The sequence below is a fragment of the Microtus pennsylvanicus genome, chromosome 13 (assembly GCF_037038515.1).
Source record: "Microtus pennsylvanicus isolate mMicPen1 chromosome 13, mMicPen1.hap1, whole genome shotgun sequence".
Lineage (NCBI taxonomy): Eukaryota > Metazoa > Chordata > Mammalia > Rodentia > Cricetidae > Microtus > Microtus pennsylvanicus.
The window spans coordinates 32,636,814-32,653,102 of NC_134591.1; the positions used below are offsets into that span (position 1 = coordinate 32,636,814).

The 16,289-nt window shown below is 40.5% G+C and overlaps 2 protein-coding genes across 3 annotated transcripts in view; both read right to left on the reverse strand.

Moving 5' to 3' along the window:
* Positions 1-5,340: 5,340 nt before the first annotated feature.
* The window catches only part of LOC142834440 (cytochrome P450 2J3-like), a 30,423-nt gene continuing 19,474 nt past the window's right edge, over positions 5,341-16,289 (reverse strand). Inside the window, exons 6-9 of one of the 2 annotated variants that reach the window (XM_075947047.1) lie at positions 16,136-16,277; positions 12,865-13,052; positions 12,636-12,774; positions 5,341-5,977 (exon numbers count right to left, since the gene is read on the reverse strand). In XM_075947047.1, the coding sequence (XP_075803162.1) occupies positions 5,799-5,977; positions 12,636-12,774; positions 12,865-13,052; positions 16,136-16,277 (648 nt within the window). In that variant the 3' untranslated portion in view covers positions 5,341-5,798. The remainder of the gene's footprint in view (positions 5,978-12,635; positions 12,775-12,864; positions 13,053-16,135; positions 16,278-16,289) is intronic. The other variant, XM_075947048.1, reaches the window with a different exon arrangement.
* Positions 5,663-16,289, reverse strand: part of LOC142834439 (cytochrome P450 2J3-like) — an 86,054-nt gene continuing 75,427 nt past the window's right edge. Inside the window, exon 10 of the transcript XR_012907582.1 lies at positions 5,663-5,708. The gene's annotated coding sequence lies outside the window, so the exon portion shown is untranslated. The remainder of the gene's footprint in view (positions 5,709-16,289) is intronic.

The following is a 16,289-nucleotide window of genomic DNA, read 5'->3' on the forward strand; positions in this document are numbered from 1 at the left end:
CCTTTTCTGATACATGATCCATCTTTCTCAGCCCCTCCCTACTACTTCCTGGGTACTCCAAAACCTTTATGGCTAATTCTATTCAACTAGTCACTAACACGGCTCCCTTATTCAAGGTTCATCTTTATTAACAATCTCAGAGTGTCAGTGTGAACAAATACCTGCCACAGTCATGGGCTAAACCTCTAAACTGTAAGCAAGGTCCCAACTAAATACTTTATTTTGTAAGAGTTGCCCATGATGTGGAGTCTCTTTACAGCAATAGAACAGTAACAAAGTCACGCTGTAATGGAAGAAGACTGTGACAATGATTCAACAGTCAATATTCATGGAGTAGTGAAAAAATAATGTCTTACAGAAGTAGTACTTGATCAGATTGTTCTAGGAGAGGGAGATTTGGGAGACAGAACATTATTGGTAAAAGGAAGAATTGGTATCATGACTGAGAGGCAAGAATAAGGACAGAGCCAGGAGAGGACATAGAGTCAATACAAACAGGTCACACTATGCAGGGCAGTTGGGAAAAAGACTAAATAGTCAGAAAGGGGCATGTTTCTACCCTGGCATGTGTTAAGTAATGATCTACAAAGATGCCCATATCCTTAACCCTGGAGTCTGTACATGTTACATGATAAACAAGAAGAGACTGTGCAGTTGTGATGAATTCAAGAGGGAATACTACCCTGAATTATTCTTTCATGACAGCCATAAAAGATAAGAAGCAGAGAAATGAAATGTAGCAATAGAAGCAAATAGCAGAGAGAGATGCTTCAGCCTTGACATTGAAGATGGAATTATGAACAAAGATTATCAGTTTCTTCTAGAAAATGGGAGAGGTATGGGAATGGAGTTTCTATAGTCCCCCAAAGAAGCTTGCCTGGCTAATAGTAATATAGCATCACTAAAAACTGTGAGAGAATAAATCCTATGGTATTTATTTATTATTTATGGTATTCATTATTTTTATATTTATTTATTGTTTATAGTATTCATTATTTATTTATTTATTATGGTATTTAGCTGTGATTAATCACTAATCTCATTCTGCATGGTCAACTGGACATTATTCTACATCACGTTTTTTTTCTGTAAGAAGACACAGCAGCATCTTCCACGCCTTCGTTGTTTCCTTGAGGAAAGCATCAATGAAGTCTCTCAGTCTCTTGTCTCATCCGGGTTCCAGTCTCTGTGGTGATTGTCAATTATATCAGAAACATATGAATTCACTTTTTCCACGGGTAACTATCATTTTTTGGTGTTGTCTGGGACAACGTTTCCTAATCCATGGAGAGATGTTGTAGGACTAATTAGGAAGAAGATGATCATGGAGACAACATAAAATCACTTCCTGTTTCAAGACAGTCTTGACTTTGCGTCTTCATCTCCTGAAGTAGAATTGTGGGAACATGTGGATTCTCCTGTTTTTCTTTATACCTACACACTTGTAGGCATTTCAACACTCCTAGTCAAAATGCACCAGCTTCAGACCAGAGAAAAGAAACACACACACACACACACACACACACACACAGAGAGAGAGAGAGAGAGAGACACAGAGTGAGAGACAGAGAGTACTTTAGATCAACTGACAGGCCTGAGTAATAGAACAACGCTAGCACAGTGGCAGAGAGAACAATAGCCAGCTAGGAAGCAGCTTTCTGTACTGGCTTCTGTTCCAGTTCCTGCTGGAGTTCCTGACTTCCTCAATGAGAGCCTGTCATCTGCAAGTGGGAGCTGAAACCACCCCTTTCTTCCCCTATGCTGCTTCTGGTCATGGTGTTTGTCACAGTAGCAGAAAGCAAACTAGAACTGGTGAAGGATGTGAGAAAGTTATGTGGTTTGTGTTTGAAAACATAATACGATCTAATATTTTTCAATATATATATATATATATATATATATGCTCATAATAAGATTTTTTATGGGGCTATTGATGATGATGATGAAACAGAATTCAAGACACAATGTAATGGAGTTTTCAGAAAAGTGATTTAGAATGTAATAGATTTTAGAGATTGAGAAAAGAGGAGGCAAATTCAAGAAAGAATCATTTAGACAAACTGACTCATAGGTGAGGGCTTTATTAAAGGAGTTATTAATGTCAGGATCACATGGTTGCATCCTGAGAAGAGCCTCTGGTCTGTTATACAAAGTATTGTGTTCCCCCCACATACACACACACACACACACATACTCACATGCATGTGATCACGCATGCAAGCACACTTGCATGTACTCACATACACAAGCATACATGCATACATGCACGTTTGCATGCCCACAGGCACACACCCACACACACATGAATGCATGCACACAAGCACACACATATGCATACATACACACATATATTTGACATAGGGTGCCACAATTTATCTCTGATTAACTTGGAGCTCTCTCTATATAACAGACTTGTCCAACTGCACAGAGATCTGCCTGCCTCTTCTGAATGCAAGGACTAATGGTATAGGATAACATGCTTGGCCTGAAGCATGTCCATTCTTACACATTGCTCATGGAGAGCAGCCGAGTCTTGGATCAGTAAGGTGTCAGGAGAGGCTACTGGTTAAAGTGCAGCCTCAGTGGCAGCTGAGAGCCCAGAGTTAATGCGGTCATACAGAAGAGTTGAAGCTTGGCACCATGAAGAAAGTTCAGGAGAGGTATTGATCAAATTGCAGCTCACTTACAGGAGGCCTCAATATTTTGGATATGCCAGTACCATGGGAAAACTTCCAGGGACAGGAGCAGCTGTGGACCTGAGCCAGTCTAAGCCTAGAAGAAAAGTTTCCTGTGCTTTTAATAGGCGTACAAGCCTATTAAACTTCAGAGGAAATGTGTCACCTGAGTGGGATTTGGTGTTTCAAAAGCCAAAAACAAGAGAACAAGAGCAGTCTCTCTCTCTCTCTCTCTCTCTCTCTCTCTCTCTCTCTCTCTCTCTCTCTCTCTCTCTCTCTCTCTCTCTCTCTCTCTCTCTCTCTCTCTCTCTCTCTCTCTCTCTCTTTCTCTCCCCCCGCCATAAATGTTTTATGGCTATTTTCTGTGTCTATGGGTCTACTTACACGCGCCCGCTGCTGTCCGGAATCTGTCGTGGTCGTGTGGCCCCCTGCTGATGGAAAACTGCAGCTGCTTGCTTCCCGGACCCACCACGGGCTTGGCCTGGGCCTCGGCTGGCAGCTGCTCCATTAGCCCACCGCGGACCTGCTGCTCCATGACCATTAGCCCACCGCGGACCTGCTGCTCCATGAGCCCGCCCCCCCCCCCCCCCACATTTTAAGAACAACAGCACCAATCTGGACTTTCTGTGGTCGATTGGTGCTCTGTCTAACTGGGATGAATAGATGTAGATGTTTCAAGGAATGCGATGTGACAGGCAGATTGGGGATAGAGCAACCTTGTCTTGTTTCCTTATGGAGTCCTACAACAGAAAGTGCTTTACTCTGTAAGATTTCTCAGTTCTGCATTTTATTATTTCCACCAGATGGCAATATTTCTTCTCTTATACTCCATTTTATTTTATTTTTATTAAAAAGTGTGTATTGGTGTTTTGCCTGAACATCTGTGTACCATGTATATGAATGGTACCTGTGGAGACCAGAAGAGGGAATCAGATTCCCTGGAAGCTGTGTTTACAAATGGTTGCAGTTGAGTACTGGGTATCAGAACTGAGTCTCCTGGAAGAGCAGCAAATATCTTTTATCCCTGAACCATCCTTCCAGTCCCTTGGACCCTATTTTAAAGGGAGAAAACTCAAGATTACAGGTTTCAATGTCTTCATGAAGTCACATGACCCATGTTGCTGTCCTCAAGCCCAGTATCCTATTTTTTTTTTTTACTTTCCCCTTTAATGCTTAGCACAATAGCAGGGCCAGGAAGCTTGGGACTGGAAAAGAGATAAAGACTGAACATTCTGGTCTTTTCTGTTCTGACTATGTTGCTTCCTCTCTCACAAAGTCCTGTCTTATTTTAAATGTTCACGGTAGCGCATCTACTTCTTTTATTTTTAAAAATATTGCACTCGGGAGGCAGAGGCAGGCGTATCTCTGGGAGTTCCAGGCCAGCATGGTCTACAAGAGCTAGTTCCGGCTCAGGCTCCAAAGCTACAGAGAAACCTGTTTCGAAAAACCAAAAAAAAAAATTATTTATTATTTATATAATATTCTGCCTGCATGTATTTCTGAAGACCAGAAGAGGGCACCAGACCTCATTACAGATGGTTGTGAGACACCATGCGGTTGCTGGGAATTGAACTCAGGACCTTTGGAAGAGCAGGCAACCACTGAGCCATCTCTCCAGCCCAGCACATCTACTTCTATGTCTCTTTGTAGGACATATTAAGAGAAGAGTCATTTTCTTAAGATGTGTTTAATAAAATAACCTCCTTTCCTGCCATAGGGTTTGTACATGAGGTGTCAGGTAGAAGTAAAGATGGGAGAGAATATTAGAGAATCATGAAAAGAAGAAGGAACACTGGAGCATCCGGAATCAGGGAGGAATCGTGGTTGTAAGGTTCAACATCAAAATCTTGGTGGGAGAATGAATTCATTTAATTTTCTATCAACAATTAGAACTAGGATACATGATTCATTGGTAGACATTTCTATGAGGAGCCATAGTCAACTTCTCTGAACATTGCTGGCTTATTGTGGAAACATGATACTTGGCTTTGTCAATAACTTATGTGGTGTGTTGAGGTCTTGCTGAGTTCTGCCGTGCTCTCAGTTACTCGGTGCAGCGCAGAACAGAGGTTTTTCAACATGCACATTTCCCTGATACCCTTCATTTTACAAGTAAGTTTCAGCTTCATTTTTTAAAAATATTTATTTATTATGTATACAATATTCTGTCTGTGTGTATGCCTGCAGCCCAGAAGAGGGCACCAGTCCCCATCACAGATGGTTATGAGCCACCATGTGCTTGCTGGGAATTGAACTCAGGAGCTTTGGAAGAGCAGGCAGTGCTCTTAACCTCCGAGCCATCTCTCCAGCTCCTCAGCTTCATTTTGAATAGAGAATTAACTGTGTAGCTGGGTGAACATATGAATGAGACCATCTCTCTTCCACCACTCATAGAGCAATGACTGTTGAGGGACTGATGCCAGAGCACAGAAAGAAAGCCACCCTATCCATTTATTGGTATAAGCTGGTACTGTGGGGCACATGGATATCTAGGAATCATATTGGGAAATATGTGTTCACCTTGTGCTCAGAAGCACAACGTTTGCCCAAGTAAAATTTGCTCTCATCTTGGGCTTGAACACCTTGAATGTTCAGAAGAGGCTTGTGCTCTCTTTAGTTTGGGAGACTCCACTTAGAGTCAGGGAAATGACATCATAGCACAGTCTTACAGACATAGTTGCTTATCAGTTTTATTCACAGCAAGAGTTCACAGGCTACGAGATGGAGGAAAGATCTCTGTACCAGTTTCACAAGAAACAATTTAACATCTAGAAACAATTGCACATTTATGAAGGAGGCGGGAAGCGAACTGAAGGTACAATTTTATGATATGACTTTAATGATTTCCATGCTGTCTCTAACCCACCTTTCATATTTACAACACTTTCTTTACAGGAGGAGCCATCATTCTCTTTGTAACTCCTAGATGAAAAGATTTATAAGTGATGTATATATGACCAATTCAGAGGGCACAGCAGTCCAGGACATGGATCCAATAACTGTAGCCTAATCTTCCCATCCTTCCCTGGTCACCTTCCTTCTTTCCCTTCACATAGGAGTGGCCCCAGTGGCTCAGAGAATAGCACAGTTATTCCTTTCTCCTTTCTCTTTCTGCCTCTGAAATTAGAATCTAGGGACAGCGCGGAGCTGGTAGCTGACTGGGGAAACGGTGACACCCATTCTGAAGTTCAGGCTCAGCTTCTCATTGACTGGGGGCTTGAAGGTAAATTTCTGCACAAGAGCAGTGAATAAAATAAAGAGCTCAGATCTTGCCAGTTGTTCTCCAAGGCAGGCTCGCTTTCCTGCAGAAATAAAACAGAAGATGAGGTACTTTATCAGCTGCCATTGGTGCCTTCAGGGACTGGTTTTGTCATTTTCATCCTGGATATTCTGAACAGTCACTGGGCTTTGTGTCTGGCTGTTTATTTTGGTTTCACATGTGTCAGGATCACAGGTTTTCATGTGATACAATAGCAATTAGAGGTGTCACAGGTGATATAATATTCCTATCGCAGATGATGACAGCTAGTATTTAAGAGATTGAACTACCACAAGAATAACTCTCTGATGGGGACCCCCACTTGGAAAAAACCATGGAATCACTGGCTGTAGATGACTGGTTGTTTCTGGCTGTAGTTTTTCTCATGTGCCAGCTATGGGTATTTTCCCCACTGCTTGTGTGTTTATCTCATGAAAAATATTCTATCTACCAGGCATACATGTAGCTGTGGATGGTCAGGAAAATGATTTAGGCTTAATCTGAATCTGTATCATCATGATAAATAGAACTATTACTAGGATACTTTTCATTACTCAGACTGGCATAGGAAAGTAATAGTGTCTTCTCACAATAACAGCTAATTTTAGACTTCATAACACATTTAAAGCAAACTGGTTGTCCCCAGATGAATATCTAGTTGCCTCTAGATGAACATAAAAGGACAATTTCCCAAGTCTTTACTGCTGATTCCAGGTCAGGCATAAAGGAATTTTAGTAGACATAACTTTTTCAGCAAAGGACTTCTCTATTTATTTGCAACCTTAAGGTTTAGCCAACTGACTCTTTATTCTTTAAGTCCTGAATTTTAATGTCCCTTTCTGTTTGATCACCCAGAGCTATGTGCTTACTTTACTAACCAGGCCCAGTCAGTGCTACCTCCCTAGCCAGAGAGAAAATGTGTGATCATCTGGCTCTGTTTTTTATTGTTTACTCAAAAAGTGCTATGTAACCCTGAAAATGTGACTCATATTTGTCCAGAGCATTTGCTGTAAGGGGAGTAGGAGAGACATATGAGAGATGTATATAAATGTGTGAGAGAGAAGTGTGGGAGAAATAGGGATGTAAGAGAAGTGCGTGTGTGTGTGTGTGTGTGTGTGTGTGTGTGTGTGTATGTGTGTGTGTATGATGAAAGGGAGATGTAGTTGAATACTCAGTGAGAGAGAGGTGAAGAGATGTAGCTGAGTGAATGGATGGATATGGAAGATGTAGCTGTATAAAGGAGAGGTGTATGTGAAGGAAGAGGTATATGGCTCTGTGGAGAATGCAACTGTGTGGAAAGAGATGTAACTGTGTACTTACGAAGTGTGAAGGTTGTATCTAAAGGGAGAATACAACTGTGTGAAACTAGGTGTAACTGCATAGAGATGTGTGTCTGTGTAGAAGGTAGATGTAACTGGGGAGCGAGATGTAACTGTGTGAAGAGATGTAACTTTATTCAGGGATGTATGGATGTGCAGAGAGAGATATATATGTAAAAAGAAAGATTCAGCTATGCAGAGAAAATGCCAAGAAAGAGAGATTGTTCACGATGAAGTAAAAGAGAAGGCTACTATCAGGAAGTGTGTGTTTGTTCCTTTTTTCTGAGGTTACCATTAGAAAGTGTGTGTTTCCCTGTTACCCTCAGATAGAAAAAGTTTAGCACTCAGAAATTTTCAAGTTGCAGTAATAAAGAGAGTTACCTTCAGAATGTGTAAGCCTTTTCCAAAAGACATAACCCTCGCTACTTTAAAAGCATCCTTTCTGCAACCCTAGTGATGTTCTGAGAGCTGGGTTCCTGGACTGTGAAAGAGATGCCTTAACTCGATGAGAGAATGCATGACTAGTCTCAAGGTTTTTCAAATTCGTTTAATAAACATATATGATATACCACACAATGGCTGAGCCGCAAAACCATGAACTGCTTTGTAACCCTTTTGAGGAAGAGCTTAATGTTTAAGGTTACTTTCAAAGTACTGGAGATCAGATTTTAACATCCATATCAGGAGGTGCACAAACATCTGCAACTCGAGATCCAAAAGACTTATGATACCAATATTCTCTGCAGGGTAAAATCTCACTACCTAAACATACATATCTCCTTACGTCTCAATATAAAGGTAGCCCTGACTCACTTAAAAATCAAAACTACATTTGCTTTTAGACTGTGGCTCTAAACCTAAGCATGTTTTTAGAAGAAAAATTCAGAGTTTTGGTCTCATATGCGGAGAGCCAGCTGGTATGGGACAGAGGGAAAATAAAAATCTAGGGACTAAAGTTATCAAAACTCTGCTTTCAAAATTTCTACTTCTCCCCATACCTATTTTTGTCTCTGATACCTTTCTTTGAATATACATTTATCAAAATTCAATCCTTTCTCTTTTGATATGAATGATGTTTAACTTTTCCAGAGTGAACAATAAATTTTCCTATAGTAATTACTGAAGGCTCCAGGAAGATGTGGCCCTACTAAAGACCACCCCCATTTCATATGATGCCATTCAGCTGATAGCACCACTTAAAGATCGGCTTTGGACTACAAACAGCTCAAGACAATTTTGAGGTGCCTAGATGAGATGATTCAGGCTAACAGGCTACTCTATCCAGGGCTTGAGACATTTTCCCATTACACAGAGACTGGACAGCAAATGTTTCAACCCTTCCCCATTATGAAGTGACTGAACAACAATGCAACCTATCCCTTCCAATGTTCTAGCTTGTTAATTGGGTTTGCTCATCCATGATAGATAGGCAACTAGAAACAGATAAAGGCTTGACATCTCTGCCTTAATTTTGTACTTGTCTCTTGTCTCAAACATTGAGTCAGATTCCTGCTCAACTCTACAGACAGGCATGTCCATCATTTAGTAAGTACACATCCAAACCTGGCCATCATCCCTTTCAAGGATGAAGATACTGAGACGTGAGGATCTAAGGTATCAAATTGAGAGTGGCCAGTGATCCTCATACAAAGCCCTACAGTAGTACCCAGAAGTCTTCAGTCATTCTCTTAAAGCATCCAAAACTAGCAGAGCCTTGCATGGTCCCTAAGCAGGGCCTGTCATCTCATAGAGGACAATCGCTTAGCTTGCCTTTTAGAATCTCTGCTCTGAGAGGTCCACATCCTGCAAAGAAAATGTCTCCAGCAGCAATGGAGATTTGCTCAGCACCAAGTGTAAATTGCTCCACCCCTAGAAGTGGTCATTTTCTGGACACTAATGTCCTGTGTGACCAGAACTGAGATAATGATCAGCAAGACTCAGTGTGACAAAGTGTTGGCCTGAGTGCAGAAATATGAAGATGTGTCAGGCAGCTGTCTGTTCCTCCACTCCCCTGAATCATCATAGGAAACATAAAATTAGTCATTTGTCTTAATTCATTATATTTTGCTTAATTTCCAGAGAAAACATTTGTGGGACTCATGCTCCAAATCATTTCCTATCTTAGGATTCTGGTTACATTGTCCTTCTACTTAGAGACCTTATGATACGGATGGTGAACAGATCCCATTAGGCTTGCCAGCTGTGCCCATGACACCCACATGCTAGGCTTAACTGTGGTGTCTCTTTTGTCCTCTTCACATGGACCTGATTACTCAACTTTTTTTTTATAACTTTCAATATTTTTTTCTTAATGATCATGGAAGATGTTTTTCTAAGCATTTTTTATTTACCCTATGGGCAGACTGGGTCTTCTGGAAGAGTGTTTAGTGCTTTTAACCCAGTCACCTCTCTAGGCCCTCTTTTGACATTCTAATATTACTTGCCCCTCTATATTTAATCACACATGTTTATCAGTAAGTGTTACAACCCATTGCTAACCAGCAAACATTCCAGACTTGACCATTCAAGCTGATGTTTCCTGATTTCTGAATAACAGTGTATTCCAAACATATAGATTTTCCTTCTCCAAGACTAAATTTTGTCATTTTCCATAAGTCCTGGTTCTTTTCACCAAATAATAATATGTAGAATGCAATATGAAACACCTGATCATGAGGCTTACAGTGTCACTTATGGAGTGACAGTTCCTAGCTAGGACTAATCACTGCTCTGTCCTCTATTCTGTCTTGATCTTGATCACCACCAATCAGAGCACAAGATGAGATGTAAAGCAGGAGAGTAAAGATTCTCTAAGCCACTGACCTCATGTGGGAACCCGTGAGCAGTAACAGGTTCTTATTAAATGATGCAGTTTGTGATGCTAACTGATAGAAAGAACATGGACTTGGGAAATCTTCAAATGGATGGGCCCATAACTTTGGTGGAAAGTTACACTCTGGATGTACTACAAAAAGAACTAAACTACAAATAAAAAAATAAGACCCTGCTCTATTAGTTCTTGGGACCTGTGATCCTGAATAAGAAAGAACTCACTCCCTGTGTATCTCTCTTCTTTGGAATCTGCTTATGGGGTGAAAGGAAACATTTATTCCTTTTCTTTTTTTTTTTCTTCTCTTCTTTTTTTTGGATTTTCGAGACAGGGTTTCTCTGTGGCTTTGGAGCCTGTCCTGGAACTAGCTTTGTAGACCAGGCTGGTCTCGAACTCACAGAGATCCGCCTGCCTCTGCCTCCCGAGTGCTGGGATTAAAGGCGTGCGCCACCACCGCCCGGCTCATTTATTCCTTTTCTTCCCGAGTATTAATAACTGTATTTGTGGTGATTATCTGACACAATTGGCCTGTTAAATGACATGTGTAGTTTAGACTAAATGTCAACATTTTAAATAACTGTAGATGTGGTCTCTGTTGGTTGTTACTTTTATTTTACAACTGGTATAGATGGAAGAATTCTTTAAACTGGGTAAGGCAAGAGGCCTCTATGGGAAGAGAATTTTGCATTATAGTGAGGAGAAGGCTTGTTTATGTGCAGCAATGGGCCTGGAAGTACTGTAGAACAATGGTCTTGTACCCTGTAAAGATTTGTCACTTGCATTGGTTTAATAAAATGCTGAATGGCCAGTAGCCAGGCAGGAAGTATAAGTGGGGTGAAGAGAATAGTAGAATTCTGGGAAGAGGAAAGGCTCAGTCTACAGTCATCTCCAAATGCAGAGGAAGCAAGGTGAGAATGCCTCACTGACAAAAGGTACCAAATCACATGGCTAACACAGACAAGAATTACAGGTTAACTTAGGATGTAAGAGTTAGTTAATAAAAAGCCTGAGCTAATAGGCCAACAGTTTATAATTAATGGAGGCTCTATGTATTTCTTTGGGACTGAAGGTCTGGGGGACCAGGCAGGGACAGAAATCTCTGTCAATATGAAAAAAAAAACCATCTTCCCGTAGAAGCCATGATGATGATCTACTCTCATTCTTCTCACCATAGTCTTAGGAATTATCACACAGGGCATTAAATTGAAATGTAAAAAGGACCATATTTTATGGATCTGATTCATTAACACAGAAAAGATGAATGAGTGAAATATGTATCTGAGGTTTTGTCTTTACAATTTTAATTATATTATATATTATAATTTTTATAAATAGGAAGAAGGGACAGAGTCTCTATATTTTATCAGCTCTCCTATTAATGTGAGTTGTGAACAATGAGCAAAGGGACAGACAGTCCCAGATGGAAAGACAAAGAGGTCAGAACAAACCCAAGGCAGCCCAGCCCCAAGAAACACCGGCTCTGGATCAACACTTGCTGTGCAGGCAAATGCAGTATCCTCCTGGTCTGAACCTCTGCATCACGAGAAGCAACACTGTCTTAGATAATCTGCAAACTTAATGATCATATCAAGCATTTCAGTGTGCCTTATTGCAGCATTTAGTCACCTTCTACAGACAGTGTTAGGAAACAACAGCTTCTGTGTGAGGAAACCTGGTGGACACTGAGCTCTGGGAGAAGCACATTTGTCTAGGTCTGTGTCCTTTCCTCTGCAGTGCTCACTGACTGCAGCTTGGAAGGTAGCAGTGGGATGCATGCTCCAAGGGGCAGCTCTGCTTCATCTCTTGTCCCACACTTTCCTGCTCTCAGGTTGCTTGTTTTTATAGGTTAATGCTTAGAACACAGTTATGAAATTAAAGAATTGCTAATTACTTGACAAAACATATGCAATATATATATATATATATATATATATATATATATATATATATGTCAATATCTAGAATATACCAGAACATTTGATAATGGATTCCACACAACTACCACAACAGTCTTTAGAAAGAGTCATCACTGCATACCCTTTCCTGCATGTCAGGTAGTGCAGCAGATGCATGCACTAACAACATTTAACAAAGGCATTCCAATTTAAAAAAAAAGACCTACTCAGGGAGGGTTCATGGGATAGAAGCCTATTTACTGAAGCAAATGCCAGTTAAAACTATCTAACAACTAAGAACATTAAAATCCAACTCTCTTCTATGTAAGGAGGCATCCCTTAAAAAGAACTGCTACACTCAAAATGTCTACATAATGGCAGGAATTCAGCTTTCTTGTTCTCAGCAAGAGGCACAGATTAGGTCTTTGTTGTCAGTGAGGTAGGAAACAGAAAGTTGAACTCTCCATCAGAAGCAAGGAGGGATTGACACTGTGTGTGTGTGTGTGTGTGTGTGTGTGTGTGTGTGTGTGTATGTGGGTACTGACTGAAACCAGCTGCAAAATGGAGATATATGGGAAGGCCCATCTGTAAGGATTCCAGAAAGAAGAGAAGGGATAAGGTGGAGCTCTGAACCCCCTCCTGCTCATCACAACTCACCCATTGAGAAAGGCAGAAAAGATTCTCTCTTCTTAAACTCTCCATTCTCCAAAAAGTGCTCTGGATTGAAGACATCTGGGGTGGCCCATTCGTTGGGGTCCATGTGCAGTGCAGTCAAATTGGTCTGGAGTATGGAGCCCTAGGGAAGGCAGCAAAGGCTCAAATAACATATGGACTAGGCACACAGAGGGTTGGTGGTTAACAGACTTCCAAGCCTCAGTCTACTTACCTTCGGAAGATGGAATCCAGCCAGCATGGTGTCAACTGTCACTTCCCTGGGAAGATTCAGAGGGATGATATTTCCCATCCTCTGCACTTCATGGACAACAGCATTGGTGTAGGGCATGGAGTCTCGGTCATTCAGGCTGGGCTGCTTCTTCGGGCCAATCACTTTGTCAATTTCAGCCTGGACTTTTTCTTCAAGGAAACAGGAGGCTCCATTAAGTTTTAAACTTTAATGCTTTCTTCCAAAGATAGAAAAAGCCATCTCCCCAACTTATTTGCTTTTATTTCATCTAGTGTCCTGATTGTGATGAATTAAAAATTCCCTATCCCTTAGGAAGTCTGATTTAGGAAACTGTAAACTCTATAACTTTCTTCAAGCCTACAGCATAACTATTTATATTTATATAATATATATATTTCCATATATCCTGAAGTAATAATCAGGGTGGCCATGGCTAAGCTCATATCAGTATCTATTCAGACTTCTAAAAATAAATACTTTTTACTGAATAGATTATCACCAGTACACTTTTTTTCTCCTTGCAGAGACTGTGAATCCTAAAATAAGGACATCAACAGAGTTCTTGTCTGGTAAGGACCAATTTTCTTTATCAGAGTTGGGAAATCTTTGTTGTATCATCATGCCACAAGGTAGAAAGAACAGGTCTAGCTCCTCTTTCTAAAGCACGAATTCCCTTCATTACAGGAAATCACCTCCTCACACCATCACACTGGTAATTAAGTTTCAATGAGTCCATAGGGAGGACACAAACATTGAGACCACAGCGTATCTACAGACTAATTTCTCAAGGATATTTGCTGTCATGGGCAGTGAATTGCAATGCGTTTCTGGGCAGTGTTGATGATCGAACTAGAAATAGTTTATGAGTGTTGGTTTCTTCAACTGATTATTGAGAAAAAAAAATCAGTTTTATCACAAGGAGATTTTAAAATTTATGTAAATGGGTATAATGATGATAGCATATGGTAGATGCTTCCTCTCAGTATCTTCACTATCTTAGAGCAGTAGAGACTCAGCTGCTTACCTGCTTCTCCAGCTAAAGAAGTCATTTCCCAGATTCCTTACAGAGCAAATGTGACAGAACTAAAACATAAGCAGACATGGTGTTTCATCTTTGGGACAAAGCTTGTAGAGACAATGTCCCCTTCCTTCTTCAGTTCCCTCCCTGGGTGCAAAGGAGGTTCTCATGGGAGCCACTGCAGAGTCTGCGAGCCTCATCTGAGCTCACCACTACTGCCACAATGTAAAAGAATTTGGGATTCAGGTCTTTTACAAGGTCCGTCATGGCTCTTTCTCTCAAGAGAGAAATATAAATGTCTAATGTTGGCAGTACTGTACATATAAAAGAATTAAATGGGAATAAAATTTATATAAATCAGATTTCAAAAACTCTGATGATTTTGAGTTATGGCAAATTCATGTTCATGATCACCTTTAATTTTCAACCTTCCTGCCTCCGTCTCTTAAGCATTTTGATTAGTGATGTGGGCTGCTAATCATAGCTCTTTTTGCAGTTTTTAATTTCTATTGATATAAGATTAAATATATGTTGAGGGATATTCGATCATACTGTGAATCCCAAGTTTGCATTTGCATTAATTAAATAAAATTAACCTTAGGTTGGGAGCTGAGTTAGCAACTAGTTCACAGAAAGTAATAATAGATGATCAGAGTGCATCTTAAAGAGATAGACAGATGCACCGGAAGTAGTTCAGAGGGGTTTTGAGAGTTTGTTTTGGTGGATAGAGGGATGTGCTTTTGGGAGACACCAGCTATGAGAGAAGGTTAGCTAGCTGATACTCTCTGTGCTTGCAGGTTTTCACCTCAGTCTTTGACTCTGGAATTTTACTTCTAAATAGAATGATAGAGATGTAGTTAATGCTACATTTAGCAGCAGTGGCAGAGCCAGTGCCTGTGGGAACAGAATTCCTGCAGGCTGTGCCCTGAGTGGCTGGGCTACTGACATAGAAGCAGGAAGGTAACTGAATTGCAGCTGCTGGCTGTAAAGGCAGTAGATTGAGGGGCAGCCACTGTGCCGAAGTTGAAACAACACATTTATCTATTGTTGTACAAGTAATGGCAGGAAATGTTGATCTTGCAGAGCAAGCTATCTCTTCACAATCCTTGCTTTATCCCTCTTATATTCCACCTTCCATGTCTACAAATTGAACTGTTCTAGAGAATTTGTATAGTTTAATGTACAGGACTTTTGTCTTCCATATTCATGCATGCATCAAGATGTTTTTCCTCAAGGACTGAACTTTACTCATGGCCCATGAGTGTCCTGGATGCTTCAACTATTGACTACTGTTAATACTTTAAAATGAACACAAATTAAACTTCTATCAATTAATATACTGGATTTGGGAGATGGCTTAGCACTTATGGCCAAACCGGATGATGTGCGATTGAGCTTGGGAAAGATCAACTTCCATAAATTATTCTTTAGTCTTCATATATACACAGGAAAAGACAGCATACAAGTGTGCAAATATGCAGACTATATATATATATATATATGTATATGAAGAGCTTTTAGAAATATAGTAATATATTCTAGAATCTTTGTTTCAGAAGGCTAGCCTGAAACATAAATCAATAAGCTTTAAGAATCTTAAAAATGGAACTTTCATGAAGAAAGGCATTTTAGATAGTAACCCAGATATGCATAACATAGATACAGATGATATATTTAATATGTATTAATATAATTTGTGTGTGTGTGTGTATATATATATATATAAGTTAGAGTATATTGGTTACCATACAAGCATGAGAACAAGTTGGAATTACAGAACAGAGTTAAGAAAGCCAGGTATGGTAGTCTGTATTGTTTGTTGTCCTAACACTTGTGAGGCAGAGACAGGAATATCCCTGGACTGGCAGAGGGGCACACATGACAAGACATTAGATACCAGGATAAATAATTAGGACAGTACTCAAACTGGAAAGAATTGTTACAAAGGAAGGAGGGTGTGAAAGGGTGTGAATAAATGTTGTATGGTAAATTCACACTCTGTGGAGCATACCACAATGTGAACTGACTTCTCTCTTTCTTCTGAGCTTCAAGATTGTTGAAGGTACAGACTGGAATATCTGCACTCCTGGGATCAGTATAGTCCTCACAGAACATGTGCAGGATGTGCTGTTTCCCGAGTGCACATCCCCTCACATACGCTCCTCCTTCTCCCACTTCCCCATCCTGTCTTCTGAACCCATTCTGCCTTGGTTAGATGCTGTCACCACATCTCACCTTGGATTTCTGGGTAGACCGCCATGTAGAGCAGAGCCCAGCGCATGGTTGTGGATGTTGTCTCAGTTCCAGCAAGGAAGAGATCCAGAGTGCTGCAGATGAGGTTTTCTTCATTGAAACTTGTAGTAGTTTTGTCGGTGTGCTAGAAAAGACA